The sequence below is a fragment of the Balaenoptera musculus genome, chromosome 4 (genome assembly GCF_009873245.2).
Source record: "Balaenoptera musculus isolate JJ_BM4_2016_0621 chromosome 4, mBalMus1.pri.v3, whole genome shotgun sequence".
Lineage (NCBI taxonomy): Eukaryota > Metazoa > Chordata > Mammalia > Artiodactyla > Balaenopteridae > Balaenoptera > Balaenoptera musculus.
Genome location: NC_045788.1, coordinates 76,202,169 through 76,219,570, shown reverse-complemented (window position 1 = coordinate 76,219,570; position 17,402 = coordinate 76,202,169). Strand labels below are relative to the sequence as shown.

At 35.0% G+C, this 17,402-nt stretch overlaps 1 protein-coding gene across 8 annotated transcripts in view; it reads left to right on the top strand.

Moving 5' to 3' along the window:
• The window catches only part of SEC22A (SEC22 homolog A, vesicle trafficking protein), a 75,931-nt gene that overhangs the window by 29,616 nt on the left and 28,913 nt on the right, over positions 1 to 17,402 (top strand). For all 8 annotated transcript variants that reach the window (XM_036851298.1, XM_036851293.1, XM_036851297.1 and 5 more), the window contains 2 exons: positions 46 to 240; positions 17,107 to 17,222. In XM_036851298.1, the coding sequence (XP_036707193.1) occupies positions 46 to 240; positions 17,107 to 17,222 (311 nt within the window). The remainder of the gene's footprint in view (positions 1 to 45; positions 241 to 17,106; positions 17,223 to 17,402) is intronic.

The following is a 17,402-nucleotide window of genomic DNA, read 5'->3' as shown; positions in this document are numbered from 1 at the left end:
AATTAACAAATGACTGCAAGGAAATTTATTTTTTATTTTACATAGATAACTTCATTCAGAGGACCAAGCAGCGATATAATAACCCCAGGTCTCTTTCAACAAAGATAAATCTGTCTGACATGCAGATGGAAATCAAGCTGAGGCCCCCTTATCAAATTTCCATGGGTGAACTGGGGTCAGCCAATGGAGTAACATCTGCATTTTCTGTTGACTATAAAGGTGCTGGTAAGATTTCTTCTGGTGAGTTCTGGATCTCAATTACTTCATTAAAAAAATATTTTCTAAGAACCGAGGAGCTCTTAAAAATGAATTAATTTATTCTGAAACTTTAAAGTAAGTACATGAGAGAACGTAGAAGTTCAAAGTAATCATTTCTCCCAGTGTTTTATATAGTCGTCTCTCAGATATGTGACTAATCAGCAATCTCAGTTGCTTTTAAACAGCAATCTCAAAGGAACTCTTTGCTAGGGAAACATTCAAAAAGATTTCTTGGTACACATTCTTCTAGAAAAGAATAACAATTTGTTTGTAATATATACCTATAGGCATGTAAAGTGCTTTGCATTATGTAGAAATGACTACATTCAAGGTTAGGGTTCTTGACTGTCACAGCACATGTGATCATCTACTCAGACATCCCCTCCCAAACAAGGAATACAATTCTCAACAGTTGGGACATGTTGAAAATTTCTGCTTAAAAGTGGAACCCTTGCTATTTTATAAGGTAGCATATGCCGTTGTTGAATTGCTTATTTTAAAAATTCTTTCTTGTATTTTGAGCTAAAATCTGTTCCCTATAATGCCTACATTTGTCTAAGTTCTGTGACCTCTCCCTCCCTGACTTCAGCTGTACCAGAACTTTGATGTCAGCAACTCTGTGTCCTTTCTATCCTATTAGTCTGATTGACTTCATATAAAATATCCCCAGTTTTCTTAGCCTTTGGTAATTTGAAACCCTCCTCATCCTGGAAGCTTCCTCTTTATATGCCTTTGTGTGTTGGTATTCTTTAAAAAATGGCATTCAAGGCTGAACAGAACGCTTCATATTTGGTTTGATTAATACAAATTATGGGAGAAAAGAGGACGCAGATTTCACTAAAATGATCCAGCTAGTCAGGAAACAAGTAAACAAGCAAATAACAGTAATAAACCCTGGGGGAGAGGAGGTGGATCAGTACTTAGAGTTGTTAAAATATGTTATCTAAAATGTCTAGCTTCCAATAAAAAAAAAAATTACAAGACATGCAGAAGAAAAGGAAAGTATAATTCATTCACTGGGGATGGGGTATGGTGGGGAAGGCAGGCAATAGAAACTGCCTGTGAGAGTGATCTGATGTCAGATTTAACAGACAAAGACTTCAAAGTAGCCATTATAATTTTCATCAAAGAACTAAAGAAAACCATGATTAAAGAAGTAAGGAAGGTATGATGGTGATGTCACATCAAACAGACAGTATTAATAAAAGAAATTATAAAGAAAAAGAACCAAATGGAAATTCTGGAATTGAAAAATACAACTGAAATAAAAAATTCACTAGTTGGGCTCGACAGTAGATTTGAACCGGCAGAAGAAAGAGTTAGCAAACTTGAAGATAGATCGAGAGAGATTATGCAAGTAAAAGAGCAGAGAGAAAGATGAAGAAAAATGAACAGAACTTCAGAAAAATATGGGGCACTATTAAACACACTAACATATGCATGATGGGAGAACCAGAAGGAAAGAAGAGAGGGGAGCCGAAAAAGTATTTGAAGAAATAATGTCTGAAAAGTTTCCACTTACTCAAAAAATGTTAATCTTCTACTCCAGGAAGCTCAAAGAATTCCAAGTAGGATACATGCAAGGGATACACAAATAGATGAATCATACTAAAAATCCTGAAAGACAAAGACAAGGAGAAAATCTTTAAAGCAGCAAGAGAAAAACAGCTTGTCATTTACAAGGTTTAGCCCAACAAAATTAACAACTGGCTTCTCAACAGAAACAATGGAGACAAGAAGGCGGTGGGATAACATGTTCAAAATACTCAAAGGAAGAAAAAAAACCTCAACCAAGAATCCTGTATTCAGCAAAGCTCTCTTTCAAAAACAAAGGTAAAATAAAGATATTTGCAGATAAGCAGAAGATGAGAGAATTTGTTGCTGGCAGACTCACCTTAAAAAAATACTGACAGTAGTTCTTCATATTTGAAAGCAAGACCTAGACAATAATTTGAATCCGTACCAAGAAGAAAAAAGAAAAATCAAAGAGCAATGGTAAAGGTAATTATAAAAGACAGTAAAAATTCATTTTCTTCTTTTCTGCTAAGTGATTTAAAAAGCGATCATATAGAACAGTGTATATATATCATCTCAATAGATGCAGAAAAAGCTTTTGACAAAGTTCAACACTCACTTATGATAAAAACTCTCCAGAAAGTGGGCTTAGAGGGAACCTACCTCAACATAATAAAGGCCACATTCAACAGATCTACAGCTGACATCATACTCAGTGGTGAAAAGCTGAAAGCATTTCCTCTAAGATCAGGAACAAGACAAGGATGTCCACTCACCACTTTTTTTCAACATAGTTTTGGAAGTCCTGGCCATGGCTATCAGAGAAGAAGAAGATAAAAGGAATTAAAATCAGAAAAGAAGAAGTAAAACTGTCACTGTTTGCAGATGACATGATACTATACATAGAAAATCCTAAAAATGCTAATAGAAAACTGCTAGAGCTCATCAATGAATTTGGTAAAGCTGCAGGATACAAAATTAATAAACAGAAATCTCTTGCATTCCTATACACTAACAATGAAAGATCAAAAGAGATTAAGGAAACAATCCCATTTACCATCACATCGAAAAGAATAAAATACCTAGGAATAAACCTACCTAAGGAGGCAAAAGACTTGTACTCAGAAAGCTATAAGATACTGATGAAAGAAATCAAAGATGACACACACAGATGGAGAGATATACCATGTTCTTGGATTGGAAGAATCGATATTGTGAACATGACTATACTACCCAAAGTGATATACAGATTCAATGCAATTTCTATCAAATTACCAATCGCATTTTTTCACAGAATTAGAACAAAAAATTTTACAATTTGTATGGAAGCACAAAAGACCCTGAATAGCTAAAGCAATCTTGAGAAAGAAGAACAGAGCTGGAGGAATCAGGCTCCCTGACTTCAGACTATACTACAAAGCTACAGTAATCAAAACAGTATGGTACTGGCACAAAAACAGAAATATAGATCAATGGAACAGGATAGAAAGTCCAGAGGTAAACCTATGCATCTGTGGCCACCAAATCTATGACATAGGAGGCAAGAATATACAATGGAGAAAAGACAGCCTCTTCAGTAAGTGGTGCTGGGAAAACTGGAAAACTACATGTAAAAGAATGAAATTAGAACACTCCCTAACACCATACACAAAAATAAACTCCAAATGGATTAAAGACCTAAATGTAAGGCCGGATACTATAAAAAAACTCTTAGAGGAAAATATAGGCAGAACACTCTGACATAAATCACAGCAAGATCTTTTTCGATCTACTGCCTAGAGTAATGAAAATAAAAACAAAAATAAACAAATGAGACCTAATTAAAGCTTTTGCACAGCAAAGGAAACCATAAGCAAGATGAAAAGACAACCCTCAGAATGGGAGAAGATATTTGCAAACGAAGCAAGTGATGAGGGATTAATCTCCAAAATATACAAACAGCTCATGCACCTCAGTATAAAAAAAACCAACCCAACCAATCAAAAAATGGGCAGAATATCTAAATAGACATTTCTCCAAAGAAGACATACAGATGGTCAACAAACAAGTGAAAAGATGCTCACCATGACTAATTATTAGAGAAATGCAAATCAAAACTACAATGAGGTATCATCTCACACCAGTCAGAATGGCCATCATCAAAAATTCTACGAACAATAAATGCTGGAAAGGGTGTGGAGAAAAGGGAACCCTCCTACACTGTTGGTGGGATTGTAAATTGGTGCAGCCACTATGGAGAACAGTATGGAGGTTCCTTAAAAAACTAAAAATAGGGCTATCATATGACCCAGCAGTCCCACTCCTGGGCATATATCCAGAGAAAACCATAATTCGAAAGGATGCATGCACCCCGATGTTCATTGCAGCACTGTTTACAATAGCCAGGACATGGAAGCAACCTAAATGTCCATAGACAGAGGAATGGATAAAAAAGATGTGGTACATATATACAATGGAATATTACTCAGCCATAAAAAGGAACGAAATAGTGCCATTTGCAGAGACATGGATGGACCTAGAGATTGTCATAGCAGCTAAAAAGTAGAAATAACCCAAATGTACATCAACTGATGAATGGATAAACAAAATATGGCATATTCAAGCAATGGAATATTACTAAGCAATAAAAAAAGGAATGAAGTATTGATACATGGTACAACATGGGTGAAATTAAAAACATGAAAGAAGTGAAAGAAGCCAGATACAAAAAGGTCACATGTTTATAATTCATTTATACAAAATGTCCAGAATAGGCAAATCCATAGAGACAGAAAGTATATTAGCAGTTGATGGGAGCTGGAGGGAAATAGGCAGTGATAACTATTAATGGTTATGAGGTTTCTTTTTAAGGTGATAAAAATGTTATGGAATTAGACGATGATTGTACAAGTCTGTGAATATACTAAAAACTTCTGAATTGTACACTTTAAAAGGGTGAATTTTATTGTATTTGGATTATATTTCAGTTTTTAAAATCAGTAATAAATGAAGAAGGGGTTATTACTTTGAAGACTTCCAGTAATGATGGAATAGGTAATTCAGACCAATAGTCCCGCTGAATACATGTAGAAAAGCTAAATGGAATGTATATATTATATAGAATATATAGGTCTAATATAATACAGAATTTAATCTAAAATATAATCTTCCTGAAGTCTTTGGAGATCCAACAAGATTACTAAGAATTACTAGGATATAGGGGAGAATGGAGGCTCAGGGTGATGAGCCTAATGTTTGGAGCTACTTTTCCTTTTGGGGCTTTTACCAGTACTGAAGGGAACTGCTGACGGCCTCTCAAGACTTGGGAGACAGGGATTAGAGCAGAGCCCACCAAAATGGTGAACCTCATGAGCAACCCTTCAGCTTTGGCTTATGATTTTGCATGTTTGCACTCTAGGAGTATGGGTAGACAGGAATACGAAGTAGACAGGCTTTTATCAGGACTACAGCTTAGTTTTGAATCATATTGGTCTCTAGAATTAGATTGAGCTGATTACACAGTGCTTTGTTCCAGAGATCCTGGCAGAAGCAAACAAATTTCCTGGAAGAAATAGTCTCCCAAGCTTAAATTATGTCTACAACAAGATTTTGAAAATAGAATGGCAAACAATCATAAATAACCAGGCTCCTGAAGAGACTAGACTGTGTGAATGCAAACTATTAGGAACACATACGCATGTGCGTGCACACACACATGGTCTCGGGAACCATGGAAGCCAGAAGACAATGATATCTTCTAAAGGATAAAAGAAAATAACTGCAAATGTAGAATTCTGTGCCTAACAAAAACATCCTAAAAGAATGAAGTAGCAAGAATGGATATTCTTGCATTGTTCCTGATTTTGATGTTACCAGGGAAAGCTCAGTCTTAAAGAGTTAAGTATAATATAATGTTAACTTAGGGTTTATATTGATGACTTTTTACCAGGTTGAGAAAATTCCCTTATATTCCCAGTTTGATGAATTCGGTTTTTATCAGGAACCGAAGTTGAATTCTGTCAGATGCTTTGTCAGCATGTTTTTTGTCTGCATTTATTGAGATGATTGTCTGATTTTTCTTTTTAAAGTCTTTATGTGGTAAATTACATTGTTAGCTTTTCAAATGTTAAATAAACCTTGCAGTTCTGTGATAAACCCCACTGGGTCATGATGTATTATCCTGTTTATATATCGTCAGATCCAATTTGCTGAAATTTTGTTAAGATATTGTATCTGTATTCATGAGGGAATTGGTTTGTAGTTTTCCTCTTTTGTGATGTTTTTTGTCTGGTTTTGCTATCAGGAAAGAACTGGCCTCGTAGAATAAATTGGGAGGTACTCCCTCTACTTCAAAATTTGAGAAACGTTTCTGTAGAATTTGTATTTCTTCTTTAAGTGTTTAGTAAGTGAAGCCTTTCGAGCTTCTGGTTTTCTTTGTGGTAAGGTTTTTAACCACAAATCAGTTTCTTTGGTGAATTTAGGGTTATTCAAGTTATCTGTTTCTTCTTGATTGAGTTTTAGTAGTTTCTTTAAAGGATTCTGTCTGTTTCACCTAAGTTATTGAATTTTTTGGCATAAAATTTGGCATCAGTCTTACTAGAGTTTATAATTTTTATTGATTTTCTTAAAGAACCAGCTTTTGCTTTCTTTGACATTTTATTGTTTTTGTTTTCTGTTTCATGATTTATGTTCTGATGTTTATTACTTCCTGTCTTTTGCTTCCTTAGGGTTTAGTTTGCTTTTGTTTTTCTAGGTTATGAAGGTAGAAGTTGAGGTCATTTATTTCAGAACTTTCTTTTCTAATACAGGCATTTAGTACTATGTATTTCCCTCTAAATATTGCTTTAGCTAGATTTCATACATTTAAATGCATTGCATTTTCACTTTCAGAATGCTTTTTAATCTCCCTTTTGATTTCTTTTGCTATCCATGGATTTGTTAGGAATGTGTTACACAGCTTTAAATATTTAGAGATTTTCCAGATGTCTTTCTGTTAACTGATTTCAAATTTAGTTTCATTGTGGCCAGATACCAAATTTTGTATGATTTTAATCCTTTTACATTTATTGAGACTTGTTTTATTCCCTCAGAGTATAGTCTATCTTAGTCATTTTTCTGTGTTCATTTGAAAAGAAAGTGTATTCTACTGTTATCGGGTAGCTGATCACCCAGTATAATATCAGTGATTAATATCGTTTAGACCAGGTTGGTTGATGATGTTCAAGTCTTTTATATCTTTCTGATTTTTCTGTCTACTTCATTAATTATTGAGAAAGGGGTGTTGAAATTTCTGACTATATTTATGAATTTATATTTTTCTCCTTTTAGGTCTATTGTTTTTAATTTGTATATTTTAAATCTTGTTAAATATTTAGTATTGTTTCGTTCTCTTGGTGCATGCACACCTTTGTCACTTTGAAATTACTTTCTTCGTACCTAGTAGTATTCTTAGCTCTGCAGTCTACTTTATTAATATAGCCATGGTATCGTCTTTTTTTAAATTAGTGTTGGAATGGTATGTCTTTACCATCTTCTTTCTTTTAACATTTTTGTGCTTTATATATATATTTTAAATTTATTCTATTGAAGTATAGTTGATTTACAATGTTGTGTTAATTTCTACTGTACAGCAAAGTGATTGAGTTATATATATATATATATATATATATATATACACACATACACATACATATACACACACACATTCTTTTTCATATTTTTTTCCTTTTTTTCACAGGATGTTGAATATACTTCCCTGTGCTATACAGTAGGACCTTGTTGTTCATCCATTCTATGTATAATAGTTTGCATCTACTAATCCCAAACTCCCAGTCCATCCCTCCCCCACCCTCCTTCCACCTTGGCTACCACAAGTCTGTTCTCTGTGTCTGTGGGTCTGTTTCTGTTTCGTAGGTATGTTCATTTGTGTCATATTTTAGAATCCACATATAAGTGATATCATATGGTATTTGTCTTTCTCTTTCTGACTTACTTCACTTAGTATGATAATTGCTGTAAATGGCATTATTTCGTTCATTTTATAACTGAGTATTCCATTGTATATATGTACCACATCTTCTTTATCCATTCATCTGTCAGTGGACATTTAAGTTGCTTCCATGTCTTGGCTATTGTAAATAGCACTGCAGTGAATGTTGGGGTGCATGTATCTTTTTGAATTATAGTTTTGTCCGGATATATGCCCAGGAGTGGGATTGCTGGATCATATGGCAAGTCTATTTTTAGTTTTCTGAGGAACCTCCAAAATGTTCTCCAATTTACATTGGTGCATACTGCACCAATTTACATTCCCACCAACAGTGTAGGAGGGTTCCCTTTTTTCCATACCCTTTCCAGCATTTGTTACTTGTAGACTTTTTAATGATGGCCATCCTGACCCCTGTGAGGTGGTACCTCATTGTAGTTTTGATTTGCATTTCTCTAATAATTAGCGATGTTGAGCATCTTTTTACGTGCCTGTTGACCATCTGTATGTCTCTTTGGAGAAATGTCTGTTTAGGTCTTCTGTCCATTTTTTGATTGGGTTGTTTGTTTTTCTGTTATTCAGTTGTATGAGCTGTTTGTATATTTTGGAAATTAAGCCTCTGTTGGTCGCATCATTTATAAATATTTTCTCCCAGTCCATAGGTTGTCTATTCGTTTCGTTTATGGTTTCTTTTGCTGTACAAAAGCTTGTAAGTTTGGTTAGGACCCATTTGTTTATTTTTGCTTTTATTTCTGTTGCCTTGGGAGACTGTTGTGTCTTTATATTTAAAGAGGTTTCTTTTAGGTATCAGGTAGTTGGGTCTTTGGAAAAAGAAAATCCAATTTGACAATATCTGCCTTTTTATTTAGGTATTTATATCATTTATATTTAATGTGATAATTGATATGGTTGGTTTGAAACCCACCATCTTGGCTATTTTTTTTCTTTTTGTCCTTTCTGGTTTTGATCACTTTTCTCTTTTCCTGCCTCTTTTTGTATTGGTTACTTTTGATCTGTTTTCTATTCTTTGTTGGCTTACTTTACCTCCTTATTTCATTTGTTTGCTTTTGTGGTTGCTTTGGGTTTTATAGTATATATCTGATATTTTGTGGTAGGGTCACTAGGTTCTGCCATGGCTAACAAGCAAGCCAAGAATTAGTTCTCAAAACGAAAACAGGTTTTGCCTAAGGGCCGTGTCATTGCTTCAGAATACCTGGAGCCTCTTTTATGATTCTTCTTTCCAGGTTTGCAACAGGCTCAAAACATCATCCCTGTTTTCCACAGGTATTTTGAGCACCATTGGATCCATGGGTCATAGGCATTGAGTGGCAGAATGTCCTGTATTGAAGTCTGGATCCTTCTGTTGCTCTGGGCCCTCTTCAACCATTGTCATTTAGTAAACAAGTTGGAGCATCGTACTGAAATCTAGAAAGGCATATGTTTCTAGAAGTATGTTTTCTTAGTGGTATGGGTTGAAAGGTGCAACTTGATCTTTACTTTCAGTGTATTCTAGACCTTTACCTGAAACTTGACTGAGGTTGTAGACTTTTCTAATTTTGTGATTATTTTTCACTCTCTGGCATATACATGTCATCCCAAGGTATCTAATCTAAGGCATATACTGTCTGTTCTTCAGGTACTATCAGCATGAGGTCATCAATAAAGTAGATTAATATAATGTCCTATGAGGTGTTAAGGTGTTAGGTCCTTTGTAAGCCAAGAGTTAGCAAACTTTTTCTGTAAAAGACCAGGTAGTAAAGTTTTTACAGGCCATATGGTCTGTCTTTCAACTACTCAACTCTGCTGGTGTAGTATGAAAACAACCATATACAGTATGGAAAAGAATAGGTGAAGCTGTGTTGCAGTAAAACTTTATTTACAAAAATTTGTGCTAGGCTGGATTTGGCCTATGGGTCATGTCTGGCAAACCCTGCTATAGACTAATCAGTGGCACATAGTTGATATAACCTGGTGGCAATATCATAAATGTACTGATATCTCTACTAAGTAAAAGCAAAATGCTTCTGATATTCTCTGTTTATTAGGATAGAGAAAAAAGTGTTCAAAAATTAGTACCTATGTGCCAGGGAATTAATTGATTTGTTCCACATGGAGACCACATCTGGAAAAGCATGTGCAATTGGAACCTACAGTAATCTGTTGTCATCCTCTAAGATGCACCCATTTTGGAGACAAACTAGAGAGTTAAAAAGGAGTATAATAGGAATCACCATACATGCATCTTTTTAAACAAGCCTTGGATGGTGGCACTGATCTCTGCAGTTACTCTAGGGATTAATATTTTTATGATATTTGGGTTGGGGGAGCTCCAAGACTTCCATTGGCCTTTCCTTCTCAAATATTTTTAATTCCATAGGCTTGGCAGTTGCTAAGAATATATGTCCATTAACATACACACTCAGGATCCAGGAGAATTACCATAATTTGGGGTAGGGGTCCAACTTGACCTACTAGGAGGCAGACTCTATTAGAAACTCCTTGTATTACTTGACTTCCGTAAGTCTCCACTCTGACCTGTAGACTGCAGTGGTATCTTGGATCACCAAATAGGAGATACTTGAAAAATGGGGAGAATCTGGGATTTGTTATGGTTTTAAGAAAGAGAGAAAAGTCTAAAGAAAGAGAAGTTTTTAAAGTAATTCACAATTAGAAATTATTTTAATATTAACTTTAAATTTGTTCTTAATTCAGACCAGGCCTGCATAATATTTTCTGTAGTCTTCCAGTTTAAATATACTTTCCTGTTTTACAATTTTCTTTCCTAAATAAATTTACTTTATTTTGGAATCTGGTTAATAGGTATTTGATAAACCTTATTTTGCAGACCTTTTTCTCTATTACAATATCTTACTTTTGATTTCTTTTTTCTTGTATTTCTTGACATTTTTTTTTCCTCTTCCTAACCTTGTGACCTGTCTTTCCACAATCTGGCATAAATTTTTATTTTTTATTTTTTGCCATATTATTATTTTCTGAAGTCTACAGATGTTCTGCTGGGGTCAATATGTTAAATACTATATCCTCTTTTATTTGTTTTCTTTTTTAAACATTTTATTATACAAAAATTTAAACATATATCAAGTAAATAGAATATTATAACTAACACATCACCCAACTGTAATAACTATATCAACATTTTGACATTCTTGTTTCATCTATACCTCCATTCACTCCCCAGTTATCCACTTGATAATTTCTACAGTTCTTTCTCTTTTTCTTTTTTAATTAATTTTTTATACAATTTATAAAGGTTACTTTCCATTTGCAGTTATTACAAAATATTGGCTATATTCCCCATGTTGTGTAATACATCATTGAGCCTGTCTTACACCCAATAGGTTGTACCTCCCACAGTTCTTTCTTTTTTAAGGGAAATTTGCACATATTGAAATGTATAAATATTTGCTATATGGTTTCAACAAATGGATACAGTTGTATAAACCACACTCTGTTTCAAAATGTAGATTTTACTGTTATTCAAGTATGGCAAGGCCAACAGATAAGGAGGCAACAGCTGTTGAAAAGATAGTTTGTTATACTCATGGATCCCAAGAGAAGGGAGCACACCACCAGGAGCCACATGGGGAAGTGCCAGCGAGGGTCAGGAGGCAAAGGAGCAGGAGGGAAATGTGGGCAAGAGCCTTTAGTGTGATTTCCCCAGGAAGGAACTGGAGAGACAGAGTAAGCAGGTTTAGGATTGGCTAGTTTGAATACTTTTAGTGAGCTGTGGGACATAGGCTCTTTGTCTGATACCTGACCCTGCCGTGATTTGGGCAGGGGAATAGTGGCCCTGAGTGTGAGAACCCCATAGAGCAGATAGTTAGGAGTGTCAGCTCCAGATTAGGGGTTTGCTTATGAAAGGCACTCTTGCAGGAGAGTTGTTTGCTATTTCTAGGAATTAGATAGTCCTGGGACGGGCAGTCCTCTGATGTCAGCAAGGCCCCAAGATGTCAAAGTACCAAAAATACAGAGTAAAAAACCATGATTAGTACATTCCGCTGTCACAGTGTAGACCATTTCCATCTCCCCAAAAGTTCCTTTGTGTCCCTTCCCAGTCAGTCTCTGCCCCACTCCAGACAACCACTGTTCAGATTTTTTACTTTAGTTTTATTTGTTCTAGAACCTGATATAAACAAGATTATATCATGTAATTCTTGTGTTCCACTTCTTTTGCTCAACACAATGTCATATGTATATGTTGCTTGTCTCTATAGTTTGTTGCTCTTTATTGCTGAGTAGTAGTCACTGTGTGAACATACCACAATTTGTTTATCCAGAGTGGATAAACATTGGACATCAGCTTGTTTCCAGTTTTTGGTTATTGTACATAAACCTATTATAAACATTCATCTTTTGTTGACATATGTTTTCATTTCTCTTGAGTAAGTTTTAGGAGTGGAATTGCTAGGTCAAGGGTTAGGTGTATGTTTAACTCTTTATGAAACTGCCAGTTTTTTGAAATAGTTGTGCCATTTTACATTCCCACAAGCAATGTATGAGAGTTTTGATTGCCCTGTATCCTCACCAACATTTAATGTTGTTATTCTTTTAAATTTTATATCCTTTAAAATTAAAAAAAAAACACTTCCTGAAACCCTAAACTTAATACACTTTTCTTAGGTTCTTTGACACTTCTATTTTTAAGATAAATACTTGGTTAATCAGCCTTTTTTCAATCTATATAATTTTCTAGACAATTTGTCAGTTGCCTGCAAATGCTGCTGTATTTGGCTGGTACCCCACAAGGCAAGTAGATTTCCCAATCTCTTTCTCTTACACACACACACCCCCCCCTCCAATCTAACAAGAGTAGTGTGTTTTTGTACCATACAATTAGTCTCATTTAGTCATAATTTAGTAATAAATTATGCTCATTTAGATAGAACTGACTTGAAATCTCTCTCTAATGTTCTAAAACCTTTTTCTCCAGATATTTTGGATACCATTGAATAACTGCACCTTCTGAACTTTATCTTTGACTCAGAGCGTAGACACTGGTATTAGGATGAGGTTTGAGGGTTAGAATGGTACCATCTTTTTGAATCCTCATTATGACTATTCTGGTACTCTGTTTCACCAATTATTTTTCCTTTCTCTTGATTCTTCTATTTCATCTTCACTGAATTTTGTTGTTACACCTATAAATGTATTAAAATCTCCCTCCTCCACCCCATTACAGGGGAAAAATAACTATTTTTCAGTCCTATTGTATCTGTCAAGCTGTCATCCTGTTTTCCTCTCCTGTAACTGCAGAAGTGTTCACTTACTGCTTCTATCTCTTACCTTCACCAGTTATTTAACCTTTTGCTGTCTGAATTTTGCCTTCAGCCACTCTTCTGAAACTATTTCATGAAGGGTTGAAACCATCTCTTAGTCAATAAATCTAATCTTTTTTTTTTTCTTTCTTGTTCAGTTCAGATTGTCTTTGGCCTGTCTACAGGCTTTGTAAGCCATGTCTTTCTTCTTGATGGTCTCCCCTTCCTAGGCTTCTGTGGCTCTTTCCTCTTCTGGTTGGTCTACATCTGTCTTCCCTGCCTCCTCTTCCTCCCTGTAAAGGTAGTGTTTACCAAGGATTTGCCCTTGGCCCACTTCTTTCATTGGTAATCTCATCCAAACCCATCCCATCATATGCAGACCTCATCTGTTTCTCCAGCTCACTGCTTTTACATTCTTCAATTGCTTATTAAACATGCCTCACCATCACTTCAAGTTTGATATGTTTAAAATGTCTCCATACTCGGATCAAACCTGAGTTTCTTCCACTGGGTCTGTTAATAGCACCCTTATCTTTCCAATCACCCACACTTCAAACCTTGGCATTTTCCTTGATTTTTTCTCTTTTGTTTCCCACATCTAGTTAGTTGCCAAGCCTAATAGTTTTAGCCTCTGTAATCTCTCTCCCCTCTTTCTTCTCCACTTCTACTGTAAATATCCTAATTTAGGTCCTCATTTCAGTAAGTCTTTTGCAATGACTCCCTCACAAACTTCCTAATACAGAATTGTAGAAAGAGCATGGGCTTTTAAGACCTAAGTGCTAATTGTGAAGATGGCACTTACTAGCTGTCTGGCTTAGAGCAAATTATTTAACCTCAATTTATAGATGAGGAGATTCAGACACAGAGAAGTTAGTCATTCTAAACCTCATGAAGTACTATGTTTTGAAGGATAAATGGGACAGTGTATACCTAGTGAGAAGGCACTAAAAAAATATTATTTCTCTCTCCCTACTTTTAATCTCTTTACAACCCATTAACAGATTAATATTCTTTAAGCACAGCTTTAGTCATCAATCTCTTGCTCTTCCGTGTTTCCCCATTGGCTAATTTGCCCATAATTTTTAGCCTCGTGTTTCAGACTGTTAATTTGCTTCAGCCTCCCTTTCTGACCTTATTTCTTCCTACTCTTACAAACATCTTTTTGAGCAAAACAAAACCAGTAGCAATGCCCAATAGCAAAGTGGTTAAGAGCGTGAGTTCTAGAGTCAGGCTACCTAGATTTAAATCCCAGTTCCTTTACCCAATTTGGGCAAATTTCTCAATCTCCCTAAACCTTAGTTTCCTGTCTGAAAAAACTGGGATAACTATACTGCCTACTGCATTGGGTTCTTGGAAGGATAAAATGAGATTATGTATATAAAGCACTTGGTGCCTGGCACATTGAAAGCAGCCACTATTAGAAGGATTAGTAGAAAGAGTAGCAGTAATAGTTTTTGTTGATGCTGTTATTATTTGCTTCTTCCATTTCCATCTCCAGGCTCCTCATATTCTTTTCTCTGCATGGAATGCAGTTCTTCCCATTTGTACCTGTCTAAATTTTAACCATCTTTAAAGATCTCCCTTGGTTCTCTTACCACTTTTGTGTCACCACCTTTCCCCTAGTTATCTTTCCTTTTCAGAATTCTTTAACTCTTTTAGTTTAGAATACTTATTACTTTCATGTGCTTATCAGTCCATTTCCCTTTAAATGACTAGAAGTGCCTTGAGGGCAGATTGTGTAATTCATTTCTTTTATCCTCTAAAACACAGCATCTTACACAGAATCATGACAAAAAGTATTTGCTTAATAAATATATTAATTCACTATAACCAATAGCCCTTTTGTTCCAAAGGATTTACTCTTATTTCTTTAGGAATTTTTGTAAACTCTCCATTAATCGTTGGTACATAAAAATTTTAATTTTGTCATGAAAATGCAATTACTGGGCTCAAGGAGACTAATTAAAGAAAACGCATTGTAGCAGAAGACAATAATAGCAAAACAAAACAAAAACTGACCAGGTGACACTGTTTTGAATTCAACAAAATTATTTTTTTCTACATCTCCTCTTATTTCTTCATTTCTTACTGTTCCACATCTGCTCTGTACCTAATAGTACCTATCATGGTGCCAGATTGAGGTGTGAAGTAAGCATTTGTGGATAACAATTGATATAAAATCTGTTTTATGAAATAAAGAATATCATATAACATAATACATTAAAATGTGATTAAATATCTCATTCAATTTGTTAAAATGAGAAAGTGTCACCCTCACATTCTGTGCAGATGGAGTTTTTTCTTAGCATTCCCACAGGTCTTAGGAAGAGGGTAGGGTGGGAGTGGGGGAATCTCCACTTGAGAATTTCCTTTCTCACAGTGATTTGGCACTTCTCCAGCCTATCCTTCAGCATAATGTGTGCCTTGTCCTTGTTAAAGGAGGCTTGTCATTTGCTTTCATGTCTTTAAAAATATTTCTGGTCATTTGAAGTAATTAATTTATAAATGGTATACTATCATTATAAAAAGAGTGCTCCAAGGGCAAGAGGCAAGTGTTAGCAACTGAGTAAATATTTAATTCGTATAGATATATTATTTATTTCTTAAACAGGTATTGATCAACACATTAAAATGGTAATATTTTTCCGTTCAAGAATGGCCATTCCTTACTTGACCACAAAAGGCTATGGTTCTTAATTACAATACAGAATATTGTTTGGTTTTTTTGTAAGGTAAACTTGTTTTGTATACTTTAGAAATATTATTTCTATAATCTATTTAGTTTTCAGGTGGCTTTATGCTTGAGGCCCTTGTTAAGGATCTCTTCTTTACTTAGAGCCCAGTTCCCCCTTACTACTCAGAGGGAGTGGGGAAGCATGGAGGGAGGGATGTAAAACATGACTAATTGGTAGACCAGTTGGATAGATTTTTAAATTGTGAGATTTTTTTCTGTAGTGATAGAAAATTTGGTGTCAATACTTTACAAAGGCATTTATTTTTTTGTTTTCATATTAAAATCTCAAGGAAATTGATTGGGAGACCAAGCAGTCAGCTCGGGCACAGAAGAAATTTAAGAAAATTTATCCTGTATTAAGTGGATTTTCTGCTGAACCTGAGGAATAAATACTTTTTTGCAACATATGGGTTTTCGTGTTTTTATGAATTGTTTAGGGAAGCTTTTCTGCTGTAATGGCTGAATATAAGTTGCAGAGATTTAAGCCCTTCCTTATATTAATGTTCCACCTCATTAACTTCATTGTTAGGGCTTTTACACTTCAGTGATTTAAATAAAATGATCTAAATGTAGTTCTGTTGTCCTCTCTTTCTCTCTCTCTCCCTTTTGAGGTCTAGATGATTATGTAGTTTTGTGTTTTCATTTAGACTCTATAGTTAATTCTGTTAACCACAAGATGATGAAGGGAAGCTGTTGTATATCTAAATATCTTATGCTGCAACTTCTTCAACTGTTGTTTTAGCTTTTTTACTTTCAAGTGGTCTTCAGAGACCAGGAACCTCATAACTATAAGAATCCATTCTACTGTAGAGTTAAGATTGGTGATTATATAGATGAGCTTTCACATATATCCTGTGGTATTTATAGACCTGGAACCCAAATAAGGAAGAGCTTTGCTTAAAAGCAAGCTATGTTTGTCCTTAAAAATGTTTTCTAAGCATTTTCAGAAAAAGTAGGAATTAGGCAGTGAATTTCTGAGCAGAGTCACCTTTGCAAATATTTGCAGCTACTTGTAAATGGTAGACATATTTAGGCATAAGGGTTTTTCCTATATGATTTACTGCCAGATATGAGGACACCTTAGCCTTAGCACTATATACCTCAAATGCAAATTAGGTGTCTTTGTTAAAAGTGTAGAGAAAAAGAAGTTAATTTGAGTTCAGGGGAATGAAGCTGTCATGTCAGACATTTTGCATTTTAAAAAATATTTAATTTCTAAGGTGCATTATTAAATAATTTTATGAAGATTCATCAGTATTTGACCCCTTTAAATTGAGCAGTGAATTTCATTTTACATACATGTAGGTATTGACGTGAGATATTGATGTTTATTCCTAATCACTTCTTTTATTTTCCAGCTCACCAGCGACTGGAACCAGCAACTCTGTCAGGGATTGTGGCATTTATCCTTAGTCTTTTATGCGCAGCTCTGAATTTAATTCGAGGCTTTCATGCCATAGAAAGTCTCCTGCAGGTACTGTGCTATTTTTGCAATTTCAGGCGACTATGCCTTTTGATTCTACTTGTTACACAATTGATTTAAATTGATTTGGGTATTAGTACAACTTAAAATGCATGCTCAGGTTTTGTATTCTTTATACCTACTCTAGTTTCCCCTTCCTCTAAAAACACTGATTTCTAGTTGACTTCTTTG